Source organism: Drosophila tropicalis, unplaced genomic scaffold (assembly GCF_018151085.1).
Source record: "Drosophila tropicalis isolate 14030-0801.00 unplaced genomic scaffold, ASM1815108v1 contig_694, whole genome shotgun sequence".
Classification (NCBI taxonomy): Eukaryota; Metazoa; Arthropoda; class Insecta; order Diptera; family Drosophilidae; genus Drosophila; species Drosophila tropicalis.
In genome coordinates, this window is record NW_027173176.1 from 6,512,957 (window position 1) to 6,528,409 (window position 15,453).

The 15,453-nt window shown below is 39.3% G+C and overlaps 3 protein-coding genes across 4 annotated transcripts; 1 reads left to right on the forward strand and 2 right to left on the reverse strand.

The window, feature by feature from the left end:
* Nucleotides 1-96: 96 nt before the first annotated feature.
* Ptp61F (Protein tyrosine phosphatase 61F) lies at nt 97-9,137 on the reverse strand. The gene is made up of 7 exons (XM_068292328.1): nt 8,889-9,137; nt 5,639-5,812; nt 5,310-5,566; nt 4,875-5,241; nt 3,999-4,660; nt 2,685-2,810; nt 97-307 (listed from the first exon to the last, which is right to left on the reverse strand). Exons 1-7 carry the CDS (start codon nt 9,009-9,011, stop codon nt 229-231), a joined length of 1,788 nt encoding a protein of 595 aa, XP_068148429.1. The 5' UTR covers nt 9,012-9,137; the 3' UTR covers nt 97-228.
* A 106-nt stretch (nt 9,138-9,243) lies between these two features.
* LOC137578769 (ribosomal silencing factor RsfS-like protein, 312) lies at nt 9,244-10,320 on the forward strand. Of its 2 annotated transcripts, none has more exons than XM_068292332.1 (3): nt 9,244-9,473; nt 9,540-9,709; nt 9,782-10,320. In XM_068292332.1, the coding sequence occupies exons 1-3, from the start codon at nt 9,337-9,339 to the stop codon at nt 10,189-10,191; spliced, it is 717 nt and encodes a 238-aa protein (XP_068148433.1). In that variant the 5' UTR covers nt 9,244-9,336; the 3' UTR covers nt 10,192-10,320. The 2 variants fall into 2 exon arrangements, with proteins under 2 accessions (XP_068148433.1, XP_068148432.1); XM_068292331.1 differs by having other exon boundaries at nt 9,246-9,473; nt 9,537-9,709.
* On the reverse strand, nt 10,261-11,467 carry Reg-2 (Rhythmically expressed gene 2). Its single transcript, XM_068292329.1, has 3 exons — nt 11,157-11,467; nt 10,994-11,097; nt 10,261-10,854 (listed from the first exon to the last, which is right to left on the reverse strand). Exons 1-3 carry the CDS (start codon nt 11,312-11,314, stop codon nt 10,313-10,315), a joined length of 804 nt encoding a protein of 267 aa, XP_068148430.1. The 5' UTR covers nt 11,315-11,467; the 3' UTR covers nt 10,261-10,312.
* Nucleotides 11,468-15,453: the final 3,986 nt, after the last annotated feature.

A 15,453-nucleotide genomic window follows, 5' to 3' on the forward strand; every position in this document is an offset into this window, starting at 1 on the left:
TATCTACATATATATATATATATGCATATAAGTATATCTGGGGGATATACACATACATATATGCAAATTAAAACAACACGTTGTAAATTCAAACCATTTCTTCATTTGGGTGTATATTCACTCTCTTTTCTTTTATTTTTATTTAAATGCTAAATTTGTTGATGATGCCAAATGATATGTTGAATCTTTTGTTTTTTGTTATTGCATTTTTACTACAGTGTTGTTTAATTAGTGCATTGAGATGGCTGGGAGGGCTTTTTTATTCTTTTTCTTTGGGATGGGCATTGATTTGCTGCGGTTTTCGCGTCTGAAACAAAGGAAAACAAAGAAAATATGAAACAAATTTACAACAGAACAAAAATTTCGAAAATAAAATCCGAATATAAGAAAATAAATAACACAATTATGCGAAAGTGATAAAAGCATTTTGGTAAAGTTTTGTGTCTTAAATATATAGCTTTATTTTCGAATACTTTCGCCGACTTTTTCTTCATCGATTTGGGTGGTTTGTTTGTATGTGTGTATGTGTGTGTGTGTTTGTGTACTTAGCCAATCGTTCAGTTAACTAGGCATTACTATATAGGTATTGTTCATTTTGTTATTTGTTGTTGCTTTAATATATGTATATACATATATAATATATATACTATGTTGTTTTGTTATTTCTTCTTGTGTTTTTATAAATATTTCTTGTGTTTTGTAAAAAGTTTTTGCCCCGTTCATTCATTTGTTGCCCTTACTGCTCTGCTGAACCGGATTATCCTATGATTACACCCTTGCAGAGGATTAAATGAGTCGTTTCCTTCTCTTCCCCCGCCAAATGTACATATCTATATACCATCAGGTGGAATCGGACTACTCTACAGCATATAGGAACAATCGATCCGGTCGAAAACTCTTTTCGTCTCACAATTTATTGACTTAACAATTTGTGCAAGGATCTGCAAGGGTATACAAACTTCGGCATGGCCAAAGTTAATTCCTCTTCTGGTTTATCTTTTCCAATTTTTTTCGACTGTTTTGTTGGTTTCCTTCCTTTTTGGTGGTTAGTTCGAAATTTGAAGTTTAGTTTAAATTGTGTAATATAAAAATAAGATTACTCTTTTTATCTTTTCTTTAAAGGGAGCTCACAACTTAAACTTATCTTCTATACAAAAAAAAACCATTAAACAGTTTTTATCCTTCTCTATTTGCTTTTTACGTTAATCTTGGTTTATAAATATGTTTATATATATATATATATATTTAAGTGCCATACAAATCGTATTTCAATAGCATATATGTATATATAAATGTATATACACATATGTATATCCTTTTTTTGTGCTATTTTGCATTTATTAATTTATTGCTTCAATAACGCCTGCATTTGTTTTTAAAGAATATGTGATAATTTCGATTTTTTAACATAAAGTTAGAATTAGGTGCAGAGGGCGAAAGGCAAGGCTGGGGGTGAGGAGCCAAGGGACTGCCAGAACGACTGATTGTTTTGGTTCTTTATCGACAATTAGAATAGAAATATTGAACCAAAGCTGTATGTTAAAGCGGCATTTGGAAGCAAGCCAAAAGAAACAGATAGTTATAGCCCTTCAGGGGGCCATGTGAGAGGTGGAAGGGGGATGAAATGATAAATTGTGTGTTTAATTTGAACATCATTAAGGGTTTTCCTTCGTTCTTTCATTTTGCTTTTGTGTTCTTGTTTTTCCCAGTTGTTTCTTAGGTTTTGGCACATTGCTGCACTGACTCCAATGAATCAAATAAATATACATATATGTATATATACGATATATTATAGTTCCCGTATACGGGGGTGTATGTGTGTAGGATATTTAGTTTGCTGTACAACAACAAGTGAAGCGCGAGGGTTTTTGGGGGGCCATGGTGAGGGGGGAAATAAAATCAATCAATCGACCGATCGAAAATTCATTGCATAGCGAGCTAGAAAATTAGGTAGTAAAATCAAAATTTCGTTGGATAGCTTTACAGTTAGTAGAAAATTTGTTCTAAAAATGTCAGTCTATTGCGCAAAAATCTAATTTTTTTCTCTTCATTTTCTTTTTTCGTTTCATTTCGTTTTTTATGTGTTTTTTTTTTTTGTAGAGCAAACAAACGATTTGATTTCTCTTATTAGTTTTTTGTTTTGTATAAAAAAAAATTTTCTAAAATATTTTTTATTCTGTCATCCATCATCTCTCCGTATTCCATTATATCTTCGTTCATCTTCACATTAATATAGAGCTGAATCCTTCTCTCTCTTTTTCTTTGTGTGTGTGTGTGTGAGTGAGTGTGTGTGTGTGTGTGATAAGAGCCGACATTTGATGCTAGCTCTCAATGCAGCAACTACATATACATACATACAGTTTATATATATATCTAATGCCTACTCTAATAAACTATATACTCCTCTCCTCTCCTTTCTCTCTCTCTCTCTCTTTTTGCTACTAACTAGTAGGTAGCTAAATAGGTGAAATTGGGTCAGAAATGGATAATGGATGGATAGGGCTGGTTGGTTGGGTTGGGTTGGAGATGGATGAGAGAGTTTTTCGAACTATAATAGGAGTGGAGAGGTCAAGGAGTGAAAGTAGGAGGGGGGCTATTTGTGGTCACATTAACCTAACTTTGTGTATGCGTAGGCGCAAATCACGCTCACAACAACACCAGCCGCTATATATGTGAGTAATGACCTTCGTTTTTTTGCCGCCTGCTGATTATCCTCATTCTCCCGTTTCTTTCGCTTGATGTCGTTGACCTTCTGCTCCAGAGTGGCCTGATAATCGTTGCGTTTTCGCCGCTTCAATTCAGTTTCCGGGCTGCAAAAACAAAAACAAGAACATTAGCACAAAAGCATAAAAAAATTCAAAAAATGTGGCTAATATCAAAATTAATATCCAAGTAGAATTGATTATAGCCCTATAAATCTATTTCGTATTTCGTCGCATTGAATTGTTTTGCAGATAGATGTATCAATATATAGTATGCACCTTTGTGGAGCTAACCACCCAACTTTATACATTGAAAATCAGGATTAACAATTCGCTGGTCATAATTCAAATTCCTGCAAAATGAATATTACACTGGAAAAGCGTGTTATCTAGCTAATGGTAATGGAAAAATTCCATGTGGTGCACTCTATAAAAGGCCGACTTTTAGTCGAATAGACAAACAGTAACATGAAGACTTTTCTCATGACATTCTTAACTCTGACTGTGGCTTTTGCAAGTGGACGTCATCATAACCAGACCATTAATCCGCATCAGAATAGTCCCCATTATATCGTCTATAATGGATTGGAAGCGCCCGAAGGATATGCCCCCTACATTGTCAGGATGCACTTGAGGCATATCGACGGTAGTTCGTTCTATTGTGGTGGCAGTATAATTGGAGACTCTTGGATTCTGACTGCTGCCCGTTAGGTATAAAAATTCTGCGGTAATATATTATGGAAGCAACAATCGGAAATCAAACATTAAACACAACGTGCCTATCCGGGGATCGTCCTAACTACAGCTATAACGTTGGTCTCATTCGTACACCGTATCCCATTGAGTTCTCTGCTAAAGTTGCCAATATAGCTCTTGTACAGTGGGCAGTGGCCTGCGGTTGGGGCCCGACAATATCATCCCGCATGACGCCTGCAATGCGTATCATTAGAAAGTAACAATGCGATAGACACATGAAATTGAATGCCAGACATATCACCAACAACGAGGTCTTGTGTACTAGAGTAATCGACGGTTACACTACTTGTAGGAGTGATTATGGTGGCCCGTTGACCAGCTTAGATGTATTAATTGGCAGATGTGGCGCATTTCTGGCTATGTTCCCGTGTCACATTGTAGTCCCATAATTTATTTTTTCATTTTCAATCAAATGTCATTGAATTTTCGGTCAATACAAATGGGAACAGATAGACAAATCAAAATTTCATACGTGCTCTTTCATTTTTGAGTAATGTTTCTACTATCGAAAGGAGGAGGAAGGATAGAATGGATGCTTACCTGCCCAGATCAATGCCATTGACCTTATGGAGTTGTTCTGCCGCTGTTGCTGTTGGCTTCTCACTGTTGGCATTGACATCATCCGATTTTAGCGCTGTCTTCGCTGTCGCCGCCGCTGTGGATTGGGATTGCGATAGATTTCCATTCATAGATTCTAGCTCACTGCTATTTAGATTATCAAAGTCTGCCTCCAGAAGATCTTCAATGTCATCGGCCACATCGTCGTCGGCTTCGTCATTCTCATCATCATCATCGTCATCATCATCGTCGTCGTCGTCATCGTCATCATCATCATTGTGATTGCCGTAGTCGTCGTCATCATCATCATCGCTGTCGGAATCAAGCCGGGAAGGCAACGGTGGCAATGGACGGCGCAAACTATCAGCTACCTCGGCATTTATAATTTCATGTTGATTGATGAAATTGTTGAGGGCATCTTTGCTGGCTGGTTTATTTCCAATAATGTCACACGGCGGCACTTGGCCATCGTCCTGGCCATTCGCTTTGGCTGCACGCATATTCAGCGTGAGAACGCCACCAGTATTGGGTGCCGGAGGCAATGAACGTGAACACGTGCGCGGTGGCAGTGGCGGTGGCAATTCATCTTGTATAGGAATATCCGTGTCATTGCCAAGTAAAGGTTCTTCGGCGTCGAGGAAAGTCTAAAGTGCATGGGGGTAGAGAAAGGTTTGTGTGAGTAATGAAAACATTCAAGAAACATTCATTTACGCAGAGGAGCTCATCCTAATCAAGAAAGTTTCAATTGAAGCACATTTATTATTTTTGCAACATTTTCGAAACTTTAATGGTTGGGCAGTCCTTTTGGGAACTCAGCGGAAGAGCGACGGTGTCGCTTCGCCACGTCCGTATACATACGGGATCATTTAGCTTTTCGATGCCCTCGATGATGGCCTGATATGAAAAGTCCAATTGATCGGATGTCTGTATCAAACCCATGCGATAGCTACGCAATTCGCATAGAATCTGTGAGACATTGCATTCACCAAATTTATCAACCAATACTAGACAACAATCGACCAAACAAAATGTTCCAGAACGTCCAATTCCAGCACTACAATGAACCACAGCAGGTCCCACATCGGGGGACAAGCCACCAGAATCACGTACTTGCTGCAAGAACTTTAAAAATGCATCAGGTGAACTTGGTATAGCAAAATCTGGCCAAGTTGTATAATGGAATTGCATAATCTCGCGACTTGTCTCCGATTCTAAATCAGTGAGTCTACAGAATAGAAAAAGAATAAACCGTCAATGAATGTGTTTTATTTGTTTTTTACAGGTCGTACTTACTTAAACCACCGTCGCACAAAATTCTGATAGGTCTCGCATCGTACTAGCTCCACTGTTAGTTTGACCTTGTTCAGCTTGAGCTCTTCACCCAGTTGATTTGGCCAATATAAATGACATTTGATCTGCTTCTTTTCCATCAATTTGTTAAGCATTAAGATGGCACGACTATTTTGCTCCCAAACCATTAACCAGAAATGCTCAACTGTTTGTTCTAGTGGTCCCTGTGTCAATATATATTGACGGTCGGCACGAACCAGCTGCAATCAAAAAGGGAAGAAAGTCATCAGGATCAGGACTAGCCAGAAGATGTGAGGGCGGAAGTCCCTTACCTTAACCAAATTGGCATTTATATAGTCGACAGAGCCGCGTTGTAGAATAATTCTTGAATGATCGTAGGGATTCACATCGCGATAACGATTCAGAGAACGATTTTGAGGTCGTTCCGATTCCAATGTGGTGAACTGTTGACCCTTCGCATACCGTTCGCATTTCTCACAGATTTCCTAGAAAGAAACAAATCCAAATCGTTCTATATAATAATAATGAATAATGATCAAGAGCTCTATATGTATGTATGTATTTATATAAATTAAAACAACAAATCCCTAAAGATAATTTTACGTAAAATCCGTTTCTTCGGGTTTTTCCTCCGATTTAGAGGGCGTCTGGTGACCCCCGAAATGGTTTCCAAGCAGAATTAATGGTTCAAACACTTGTCCGATGACTCACAATATAAAATGTCAAAAAATTGCTTGGGGTTGCCCTCAATGATATTGAGTCATTTAAGCATAAAGCAGATAGAGAAACAAAAGAGGAAAAAGAAAGAATGGAGGCGAGGGGGAGAGCTGGCAATGGGTCATGACTAATTAGTTGAACAGTGAGACCGCCGCCGCACACCGCAATTAGTTTTGGTCTTGTTGTTAACGGTATTATCTTTGCCAACATTGGTTATCAGGCGCCGCCAATTCGAAGGGCAAATATCGAGAACCGTCCGAGAGAAACAAGTCAAACTCAGAGGTTCGGTCAATGGCGTCATTTTAATTACTAATATTAGGAATTCAATTTTAATTCTCGCTTTTTAAAGTGCGAGATGAAGACATGAGTAACGATTTGCAAAAATCTGATTTTATCCGCTTTACAGTACATACATACATATGTATGTAAATAAAGATGTACATATGCTTATGAATCAGACCCAATCCCAACCAATTAACCACCAGCAGAAACAGATGCAGCTATTACACATTTAACTGAACAATCGGGAAATTGCAAAGTGTAAAATGTCGAAATCATTTTCTGCGGTTTAATGCCCGATAAGATTTAAACGATAACTTAGTTCGCCAATAAGGGGAACTACAGTTTTAAATTGGCCTCTTTTGTGGCACCGACACCACAACAACAATCAACTCGAGGAGTTCCTTAGGTGAATTTCGAATATTCCCAGGAGAATTCGCTGTCTTCCAGAGGAAAACTTTTCATCTGCTTGTTGCATTTATTGACCAACTTTTCCCTAATACAATGTAATTTGATTTATGTTTTGCAATATAATATAAAATGCTTTTTGAATGTAGTTGCATTTTATGCTGCATGACTATTTGGGTTGAGGACCCACTCCACGCCGACCCTTCTCATATGCCTAAATGTATGTATCTCTCTTTAGAAATTGCATGCTGCATAATTGCAATCCTCCCACTCCCCCCTCCAAAGTCTGCAGTTTACCTTTCATTCCTCTCCTTTTCGTCACACTCAATGACGGCAAATGTCATAATACAAATGTATGTACATAGATGGCAAACCGACTGATGGAGAGGGATACATATAGAGAGTGCAGGAGGGACAGAATGGTTGCGAAAACTTGGTAGTGGGAGCGAATATAACGGTAATGTGTGTTCAATGGTATGATTATTTTTTTATGAAAATGCGCAAAAAACAAAACAAAAATTACAAAAACCAAGATCCAAGAAAAAGGCGAAGCATAACAACAACAATATTAAATGCGTCAAATTGTTTTTGTTCAACATCCATAATTCAATGGAAACAATATTGGGGGCAGACGACGGGGCCATAACAACAACAATACTAGCAACAACAACAGCATTTCAAGCGAAACAGCAATTTCGCTTTTGTTGTTGTTGCTCCTTTTGGAAAATTAGATTATACACAAAAAGGATCCACATCCAATCAAAGTGGCAGCACACACACACACACACATACCACAGAGGCAGTTATGCTCTCTCTCTCTCTTCTCTCGTTCTCATTCCCTTACACACACACACACACACTTAAACAATGTCATCCTAACTGCGAAGCTGAATTCTGTGAAATCTAAATCCAAAGTGAGTAGCAAATGATGGCAACAGGGCTGAAGACACATTTCGCCGGAAATGGCCATAAAGCAGAAAAACTCTTAGGATGGAATACAGAGAGAAAAAAAAAACTGAAACCTCAAAGACAGTCACGGACCAAAAACGAGAGAGAGGTGGTAGATGCGTTATTCCAGTGCATGTACAGTGGGCTCGCAACTTATGAAAACAAAATTCATAACAGAGAGAGAGAGAGAAACATATTCGTACATACATATACATATGTATATTGTTTACTACGCTCATCTGTTGCGTACATATGTACATAAACAATGAGTAAATTCTGATCCTACCCGCTATAACATTTCCTTTGTTTGAATCAACACAAAATCCAATTTATTATTTCTATGTTGATTTAAAGACTATCCGACTTAAGGCCTCTTGAAAACATTTGTTAAATGGCATACAACTTTTAGCCACTAATCTAGGCGGCAAAGCCGAACAGATGGACACCCACTGTACAACATATACATATTCTTCTTTGTATGTGTGGTGTAAAATAGTTCAACTTCTATTTGTATATCTATGTATGTAGGTACATATATATTTTTGTTTTTTGGGGGGGCAAAGCAAAATTGCAAAACAAACAACTAAATTCCAAGAATTTAATTTTTATTTTAGCTGTTCCTAGAACTAATAGCTGAAATTGAAAAAAGTTATTAAAATCTAACAACAACAAAATCACCGTAAAACTATAAATTTGCATGTGTCTGTAAGACAGAAAGAAAGAGAGGGAAAGAGAAAACGAAACCAACGCATGTAAAGTGCAGCAGGTGAGCGAAGCTGGCAGTCGAACTCTCCTTGCATGTGTGTGTGTATGCAATTTGATTTCGATATATGTATGTACATATGTATGTATGTATTTTTTTTTGTTTTTGGCTGCCTAAGCCATGATGTAGGGGCGGGTGACGGAGATAGCGGTTGAGGGTCAACAGCAACAGCTACAAAATACACGGACAACTACCGTTTGCTCACATGACAACAACAACACTGGCACTAGCAAAAGTGGAGCCACACAAACACACACACGCACATGTATGAATTGGTTTTTGCCATTGTATTGGTGGTTTGTAGGCATCAATCTGCAGCAGAAGCCTTTTGCGCACTCATCACATTTTCGTGGAAATTCATGGTCAAAAGGAAAAAAAACTCGGGTTTGCATGTGTGTGTGTGTCGATTTTGGCCCATTTGTTGCCCCTGTTCCCGTCCAACTTACCTTGTAGTAGCGATGCCAACCCGATCCAGTCTTTTTATTATTGTATTCTGAAACTATTTGCCTGGCGGCCGTCGCTGCAGTTGGCGGCTGAGGCGTCGCACTTTTTGTTTGCTGTTCACTCATTGCACTTTTGTTATGCCGTTGGCTATGTTTGTGAAATTTTTGCTTTCCGTTCAGTTGTTCTTTTAACAATTATTAACTTCTAATTTTGTGTGTAAAATCACAGGCGGCGTCAAACTGCAGTGTTGCAAAGTAGAGTTAGATAGTATTCGATAGCACCCTATACAGCGATTTATCGACGATAATTTATCGTTAATCGACAAGAAGGTATCGTCTACCGGCGATATATTTTAACGTTTAACGCCGATAACCGAATCATTTGGGAGCCCAGCGTTGCCACACTGTTTTGCCACCGATATGAAGTAATAATAAAAAAAAATTAAGTAAAATGTTTGCGCCACGCGTATTTCGCCTAATTAGAGATAGGCAACTAAGCGTTCCAGTGCTAAGACGTTGCTTTCATCACGAGTTCAGCAAACCCGAGCCGGAACAGCCACAGCAAGCCAAAAACGACGATTCTAAAATGTAAGTACAGACTGAGCAACCACACGTAAGGAAACTGCAATTTGATAGTTTCGTAATTTCTAGCAGTAAAAACTTAAATCTAGTTGGCGGAGTGCAAAATAAATACAAAATCTTTCGCGATGACGATGCGCTGGAGATATTCGATGTGGAGGAGGCACGTCAACAGGAACAACAAGCTGAAACCAGTGATTCAGAGGACCCTCTGGAGGATCAGTATTATGGTCTGAATTTAAAAAGTATGAGTAGACTTCAAATAATTTCCACGTTTTTGGTATACTATTGTAACTTGATTTCTATTTTACCCCCAGGGGGCGTCCATGGCGTATTTGATGTCGAGGATTTAGTGGAATTGCTGCGCAGAGAGAATATGGACGATATATTCGTGTGCTATGTGCCAGAGGAATTGAAATATGTCGACCACTTGGTCATATGCAGTGGTCGCAGCTATAGACACATGTTAGCCTCGGCGGAATTTGTGAGACGCATGTTTAAGATTAAGCGGCAGAAGGGTGATCTCCTGCCCCGGATAGAGGGGGGCAAAAGTCGCGATTGGATGGCCATGGATATGGGAAATATAGCCCTGCATATATTCTCGCCCAAGGCCCGAGAGGAATACGATTTGGAGTCCCTCTGGGCCATAGGCTCACAATACGATCGTGAGAGTCAAAAGCCACAGAATCCCTATGGTGATATATTCATGGCGCCATCAACTAAATAAATAGAATTCGTACAAATCATCCACTGAGAAGTTCAAAGATCAAATCAAAATTATGAAAATATTTCTATCTGCGAGATGATTTATGACCGCCATGAAATATATGAATGGGGGGATCATTTATTCACCAAACCACCTGATCATCCGACAATTTCTTATGGAAATCATACAGACTGGGATAGATGTGATTCCTATTGATATCCTCGCCATACTTCTTAACCAAATATGGATAGCTGCGCTCATGAATTAACGCCGAATGCCAACCAGCCTCTTTGGCCCCCAGATAGTCGGTGGTGGGACCATCTCCAATATGCAGACATTCATCGGGCTGAAGATTCGCTAGACCCGACTTCTTTATGGCCTTGTCAAAGATCTCCTTTTGTGGTTTCTCCACATCCGCGTCATACGAATTAAGGGCGAAATCCAAATATCTATCGATTTTCGTATTCTTGAGTAAGACATCCAGACGCGGATCGAAGTTGGCTATAACACCCAATTGAAGATCAGAATTAATCGATTTGATGTCTTTGCTAAGGAAATTCAGTAGCTCGATGCTGCCATTGCATGGTTGCCAGCAGATTGTCGTTTTATATAGCTCTAGCAGGTGATTTGTGAAGTTGTCCAGCTTTTCATCCGATATGCCCGAGCCGCTCTCAGCAAAGGTTCCTATTGATGGAAGAAGAAGAAGGAGAGGAAGGGAGAGACGTTTGTTATGGGGAGGGAAACCGAGGCGCACTTTGGATTGTTGATTGTTGTTTTTATCAAAAACAATAACAACAATAACCGCAAATACTCGAAAAATCACCTGCTATCAGCTTTCGCCACCATTGCTGCCATTCCATCTTGGGGGTCGTCGTTGAGGAGGAAGAGTCTCGTCCAAAGTTTGGATAATCCCGATTCATTTTGTACCTACATAAGATTGATAACCTACAACAACAGTTAAATAATAATTTTGCATGTATTCGTACCAATTAGCCTTGTAATTCTTGGCCAGATCATTGTTATCACACCGTGCCCCAAATAGGGCCCCAATCTCTCCATATTGCTTGCCGGGACTGGTGCGAAACTGCAGCAGAGTGTTTGTCACATCGAAGGTGATCAAACGAAAACGTTTCAGGCTGCGCATCTCAATCCAGATTCAATGGATGGCTGGTTAAATGGGTGGAGTCCGGGCTATACTTTCGACTTTTATTTGTCTATCTGACACCGTCGAGATCCGCCGGCGCACTGCTAAATACGTGAGCTGTTTTGGCTGCCCGTTGGCCCATTGACTTATTGTTTTGTATTGGATAGAACGCGCTTATCAGTTGCAGCTGCTACAGATTTACAGAGCTTTAATATATGTACTACAGAAACATCATTAGGACGGACATTTCACAAAGAGTAGAGCCTTTTGCTCTTCTCATGCTTTTCCCCCTCTGAAAGCAATGATCATGGTTGCTCTCTCAGTTTGTGGTTACGATTATCTCAGTTGTCGGCCCATATACATATGTATATGAATGTCCATATTTATTATAGCAAATGTCCAGTCTAATATAATCACAATAATACACACATTATTGTACGCACCAGCACAAGTGGATTTGCCCTCTACTACCCCGTCCTCCACCGTTCTCCCCTCCACAGATTCCTCTTGTGTGTTTAATAACAATATTGATTCTAATCAAAATGCTAACTTCTTATTGCTCCAATTGGTCAACTGTAGAACCCGGGTGTGGGTTCGATAGTTTGTTGATTGTTTAACATTTGTATCCTATATGAAAATGATAATAATAATTAATAAATAATAATAGGTATAAATATCAAGTGCAGAAATGCTTCAAAAAGTCAAACCTCCCCACGATACCCTCCCTCTGAGCTACTAGTTCCTATAAATATGAACCAGTGCCATTTACCGCGACGTTTTGGATTATGTCTTTGCTAAGCGACGACTGCAACCCTTGAAAAATATAAAAGAAGTTAACTTCGGCTGTGCCGAATTCTATATACCCTTGCAGTCTATGGCAATAATCGACTCAGCTTCTTATGCTGATCAAGAATATATATACATACATCTGACCAATTTTATAATAACCTCTGCAAGGTTATAACTAAGTGCCAATTGTTATGATTTCCTTAAGAAACCTCCAGTGATAAACCGGCAATCTCTCTCTTCTATTTACTTGGCTTAAGCCATAAATAAGCTCACCAGCCAAGCGCAACTCTTTTTTCTAAGGAAGGACGAACATTTATAAACAACAACAACAAAAAAACCTAAAACCCATGACCAAAAGATGACTAAAAATTCCAGAAATTTTGTTAACTGAAATTTTGTTCCTGATACCTGGGACGAATTCCTTTGTCTCTGGCTAATAGCCAAAAAAAACAAACAACAAAAAAGAGCAACAAACCACAACCAAAAGAAGAAACAAAATAAATATCTGTTATTGATAATGCCATTAAATGAATTTGTGGAATAAGTTAAAAAAGATTTCGGAATCTTGTGACGGAATTCAACAAGAGACACATTTTTGTAATAAATATCTACATACATATATGTATATAATAATGTTTTTATATATTAATATTTACGATTTAATACTATTTTATTGCCTGAAATGATCTGAAATCCTTTCAAATGTTTTGCCTACATACATAATATAGACTTTCGATCTTGATTCAACTCAATAGGTTTTCAATCACAGAATCAAAAAATGACAATCCTTGAGAATTCAAAAATGTTTCAAATAAATCAAATGGAGTCTCCTTAAAAAATGATTAGAAATGACGGAGAATTTGTCTGAGAATTGATTGAAATTGAAATTTTTGCAAATTTCATAGACCATAAAAGATTTCGTTAGTGGGTAGTATATGTGTATGTACTTAGTTATGGTATTATCGGAGACATTAGTGTCTACACCTACTACTACCTACACACTTATTGCTGCTGCTGCTGCTTGCACCTTATCGGGGCAACAACTAAAGTTGCAAAAAAAACAAAAAAAATAAGAAGCAATAACAACAACAACAACAAATCGGAGCCCAACTTTCAACGAAAAACTTTCCCAAGAAAAGTAACCAACGAACCAACTAACCCAGCCCCAATCCCCAATCTCCCCCAAACCTCCAGGCCCGCGCCTGTCCCAACCGAAGAGCCAAAGTCAACGACTTGCCTGGAATTTCATGTTGATGTTGGCCCTTTTCGAAATGTGTCTGTGTCTGTGTCTGTGCCAAAAGACCCGAACCGAACCGATCCTCGGCTGGTCTGGTCTGGTCTGGTCTGGCTGCGGCTACGGCTATGGCTATGGCTATGGCTCTGGCCCTGACTGCCTTTTAATATTATCTTCTGCACTTTGGCTGCCGCCGCTTTTTGTTGTTGTTGTTGTTGTTGTTTTGATTGGACGTTTTAACCTGTTTGCGAATTTCTACCATGTTAATAAATAATTTTTAGAGGAGTTTTTAGAGGGGCAGCAGCACCACCGCCACCACTAGCAGCAGAGGCAGCAAAAGTACCGCACCGCAGCGCCACTCGTTTTGGCGTCGGATTAGGTTTTGGCTGCTGCTGTGACTTGTAACGCAGCTTCTCCACTAGAGCCCCCGTCCGTCCACAATCTCTAAGTCCTGGGAGTACGGAGTAAGCCACTACATAGTATTAACTGGTTGTTCTTGGCTCTTTTTTGTGACTATTTGGTCTAAACGCAATGAAAAGAAATGTTGTTCGTTTGAGGAATTTCACAAGGAATCTATGCAAATCCAATCGACACTACTTGGAAAACATTTATAATTTTGAGGGGGGCCTTGATCAAAGGATTCGTATGACATAACTTGAGGGTTAAATGGGTTTCATTCTTGCCGCTTTGCGGCGCCAGTGAGTAAATTGTGGGGGCATCAGAGTGTATCTCAATCGTCGTTACGATTTCGTTTGGAACCTGGTAGAGACTGGTCCTGGAGTCAAAACGTAGTGCCCCTTTTTTCGTTTTTGGTTTATTTTGTGTTTTGCTCAGCGCTTCGCATTACCTCTGCCGCTGCCCACTGCCACCGTCAGCCGTAGCCTTCGTCTTGGTCTGCATCTTGTGGCTGCCTCTGCCTCTGGCTCTGGCTCGTTTGTTAAATGTTTGGGTTTTGTTTGAGTTTATTGAGTGAAATTCCAGGAAAAACACAAGAATTTGTCTTTGGTCGTTGGTTCTTTTTTTTTTTTTTTTGTTTTTTTCTCTCTTTCTTTTTCTCTTTCTTTTCGTTGTTTTTTCTGCCGATGCACCGCCTCCGCCTCTTCGATGCGACGGGAACGGGACTGGAGATGGGGATGGGGATGGGCATGGGTTTTTGGAATGGGATGCGATGCTGCGATGATGTCGATGTCATTGGTGCATAAAAATCGCTTTACGGCCTTTTCTCAGAGGTGTCTGTACGGGTTTGCCGGTTTCGCTGTGATAAAGGCTAGACAGGCGATTATTATGGCTTTTAATTTTGTTTAGCTGTGGACACCTGATTTGGAAATATAATATGAATGAAGGCCAAAAAAAGAAAAGGAAATAAGAAAGAACAACCCGAAAAAAACAACCGAAATGGCACACACACAATTCGAGACTGAAACGGAATTTAAGATCGTTAAGTACACAAACATGAATACTTTCGATATTGGCCTTTAATCTCGTCCATCCCCATATTGGAACCTAACAAAATATCTACTCTCCAAGTTCTTTTGATATCTCAATCATGTCTAGGCTAAAGCTCTAAGAAATCAGAGACCTGGATCCATTCCTTGTTGGAAGGGGGTAAAATATTACGGAGAAGATTTCGTTTTGACAAATTTGGGAATTCCAAGATAGAGTGGGTCAAATGGTTTACCTTGTGTTTTATTTTGGCAGGGGGAAACGTTTCGGAAATAGATTTTGCCCCCAAAAATTTATCTCCATTTCCCATGTACTATGAATTCTTTCCAGGGAGGAGGAGGAAATCACCTTTTGTTGTTCCTAAATCACACGGAAAACTTTCACTCCACTCCCTTCCCTCATCTTTGCCTCTATGCTCTTCGTCTTCGTCTTAATTTCTTCTACGGAAATAAAGGAAACGAATTTTGGAATTTTTGATTGGAAATTTTTGCGCTATTTTCATTTGATGATTGAGTTGTAAATGATTAGGGATTGCCGAGAACGATGCAGGAAAATGAGTGGGCGACGAAGTAAGACATACGGAAGAGATGTCTGTTTTGAATTTTCATATCGTGAAAGGAGAGAGGGGAGTGGAAGGGGCATGCCTCTCCAACTAACTATCAGCAGCGGCAGA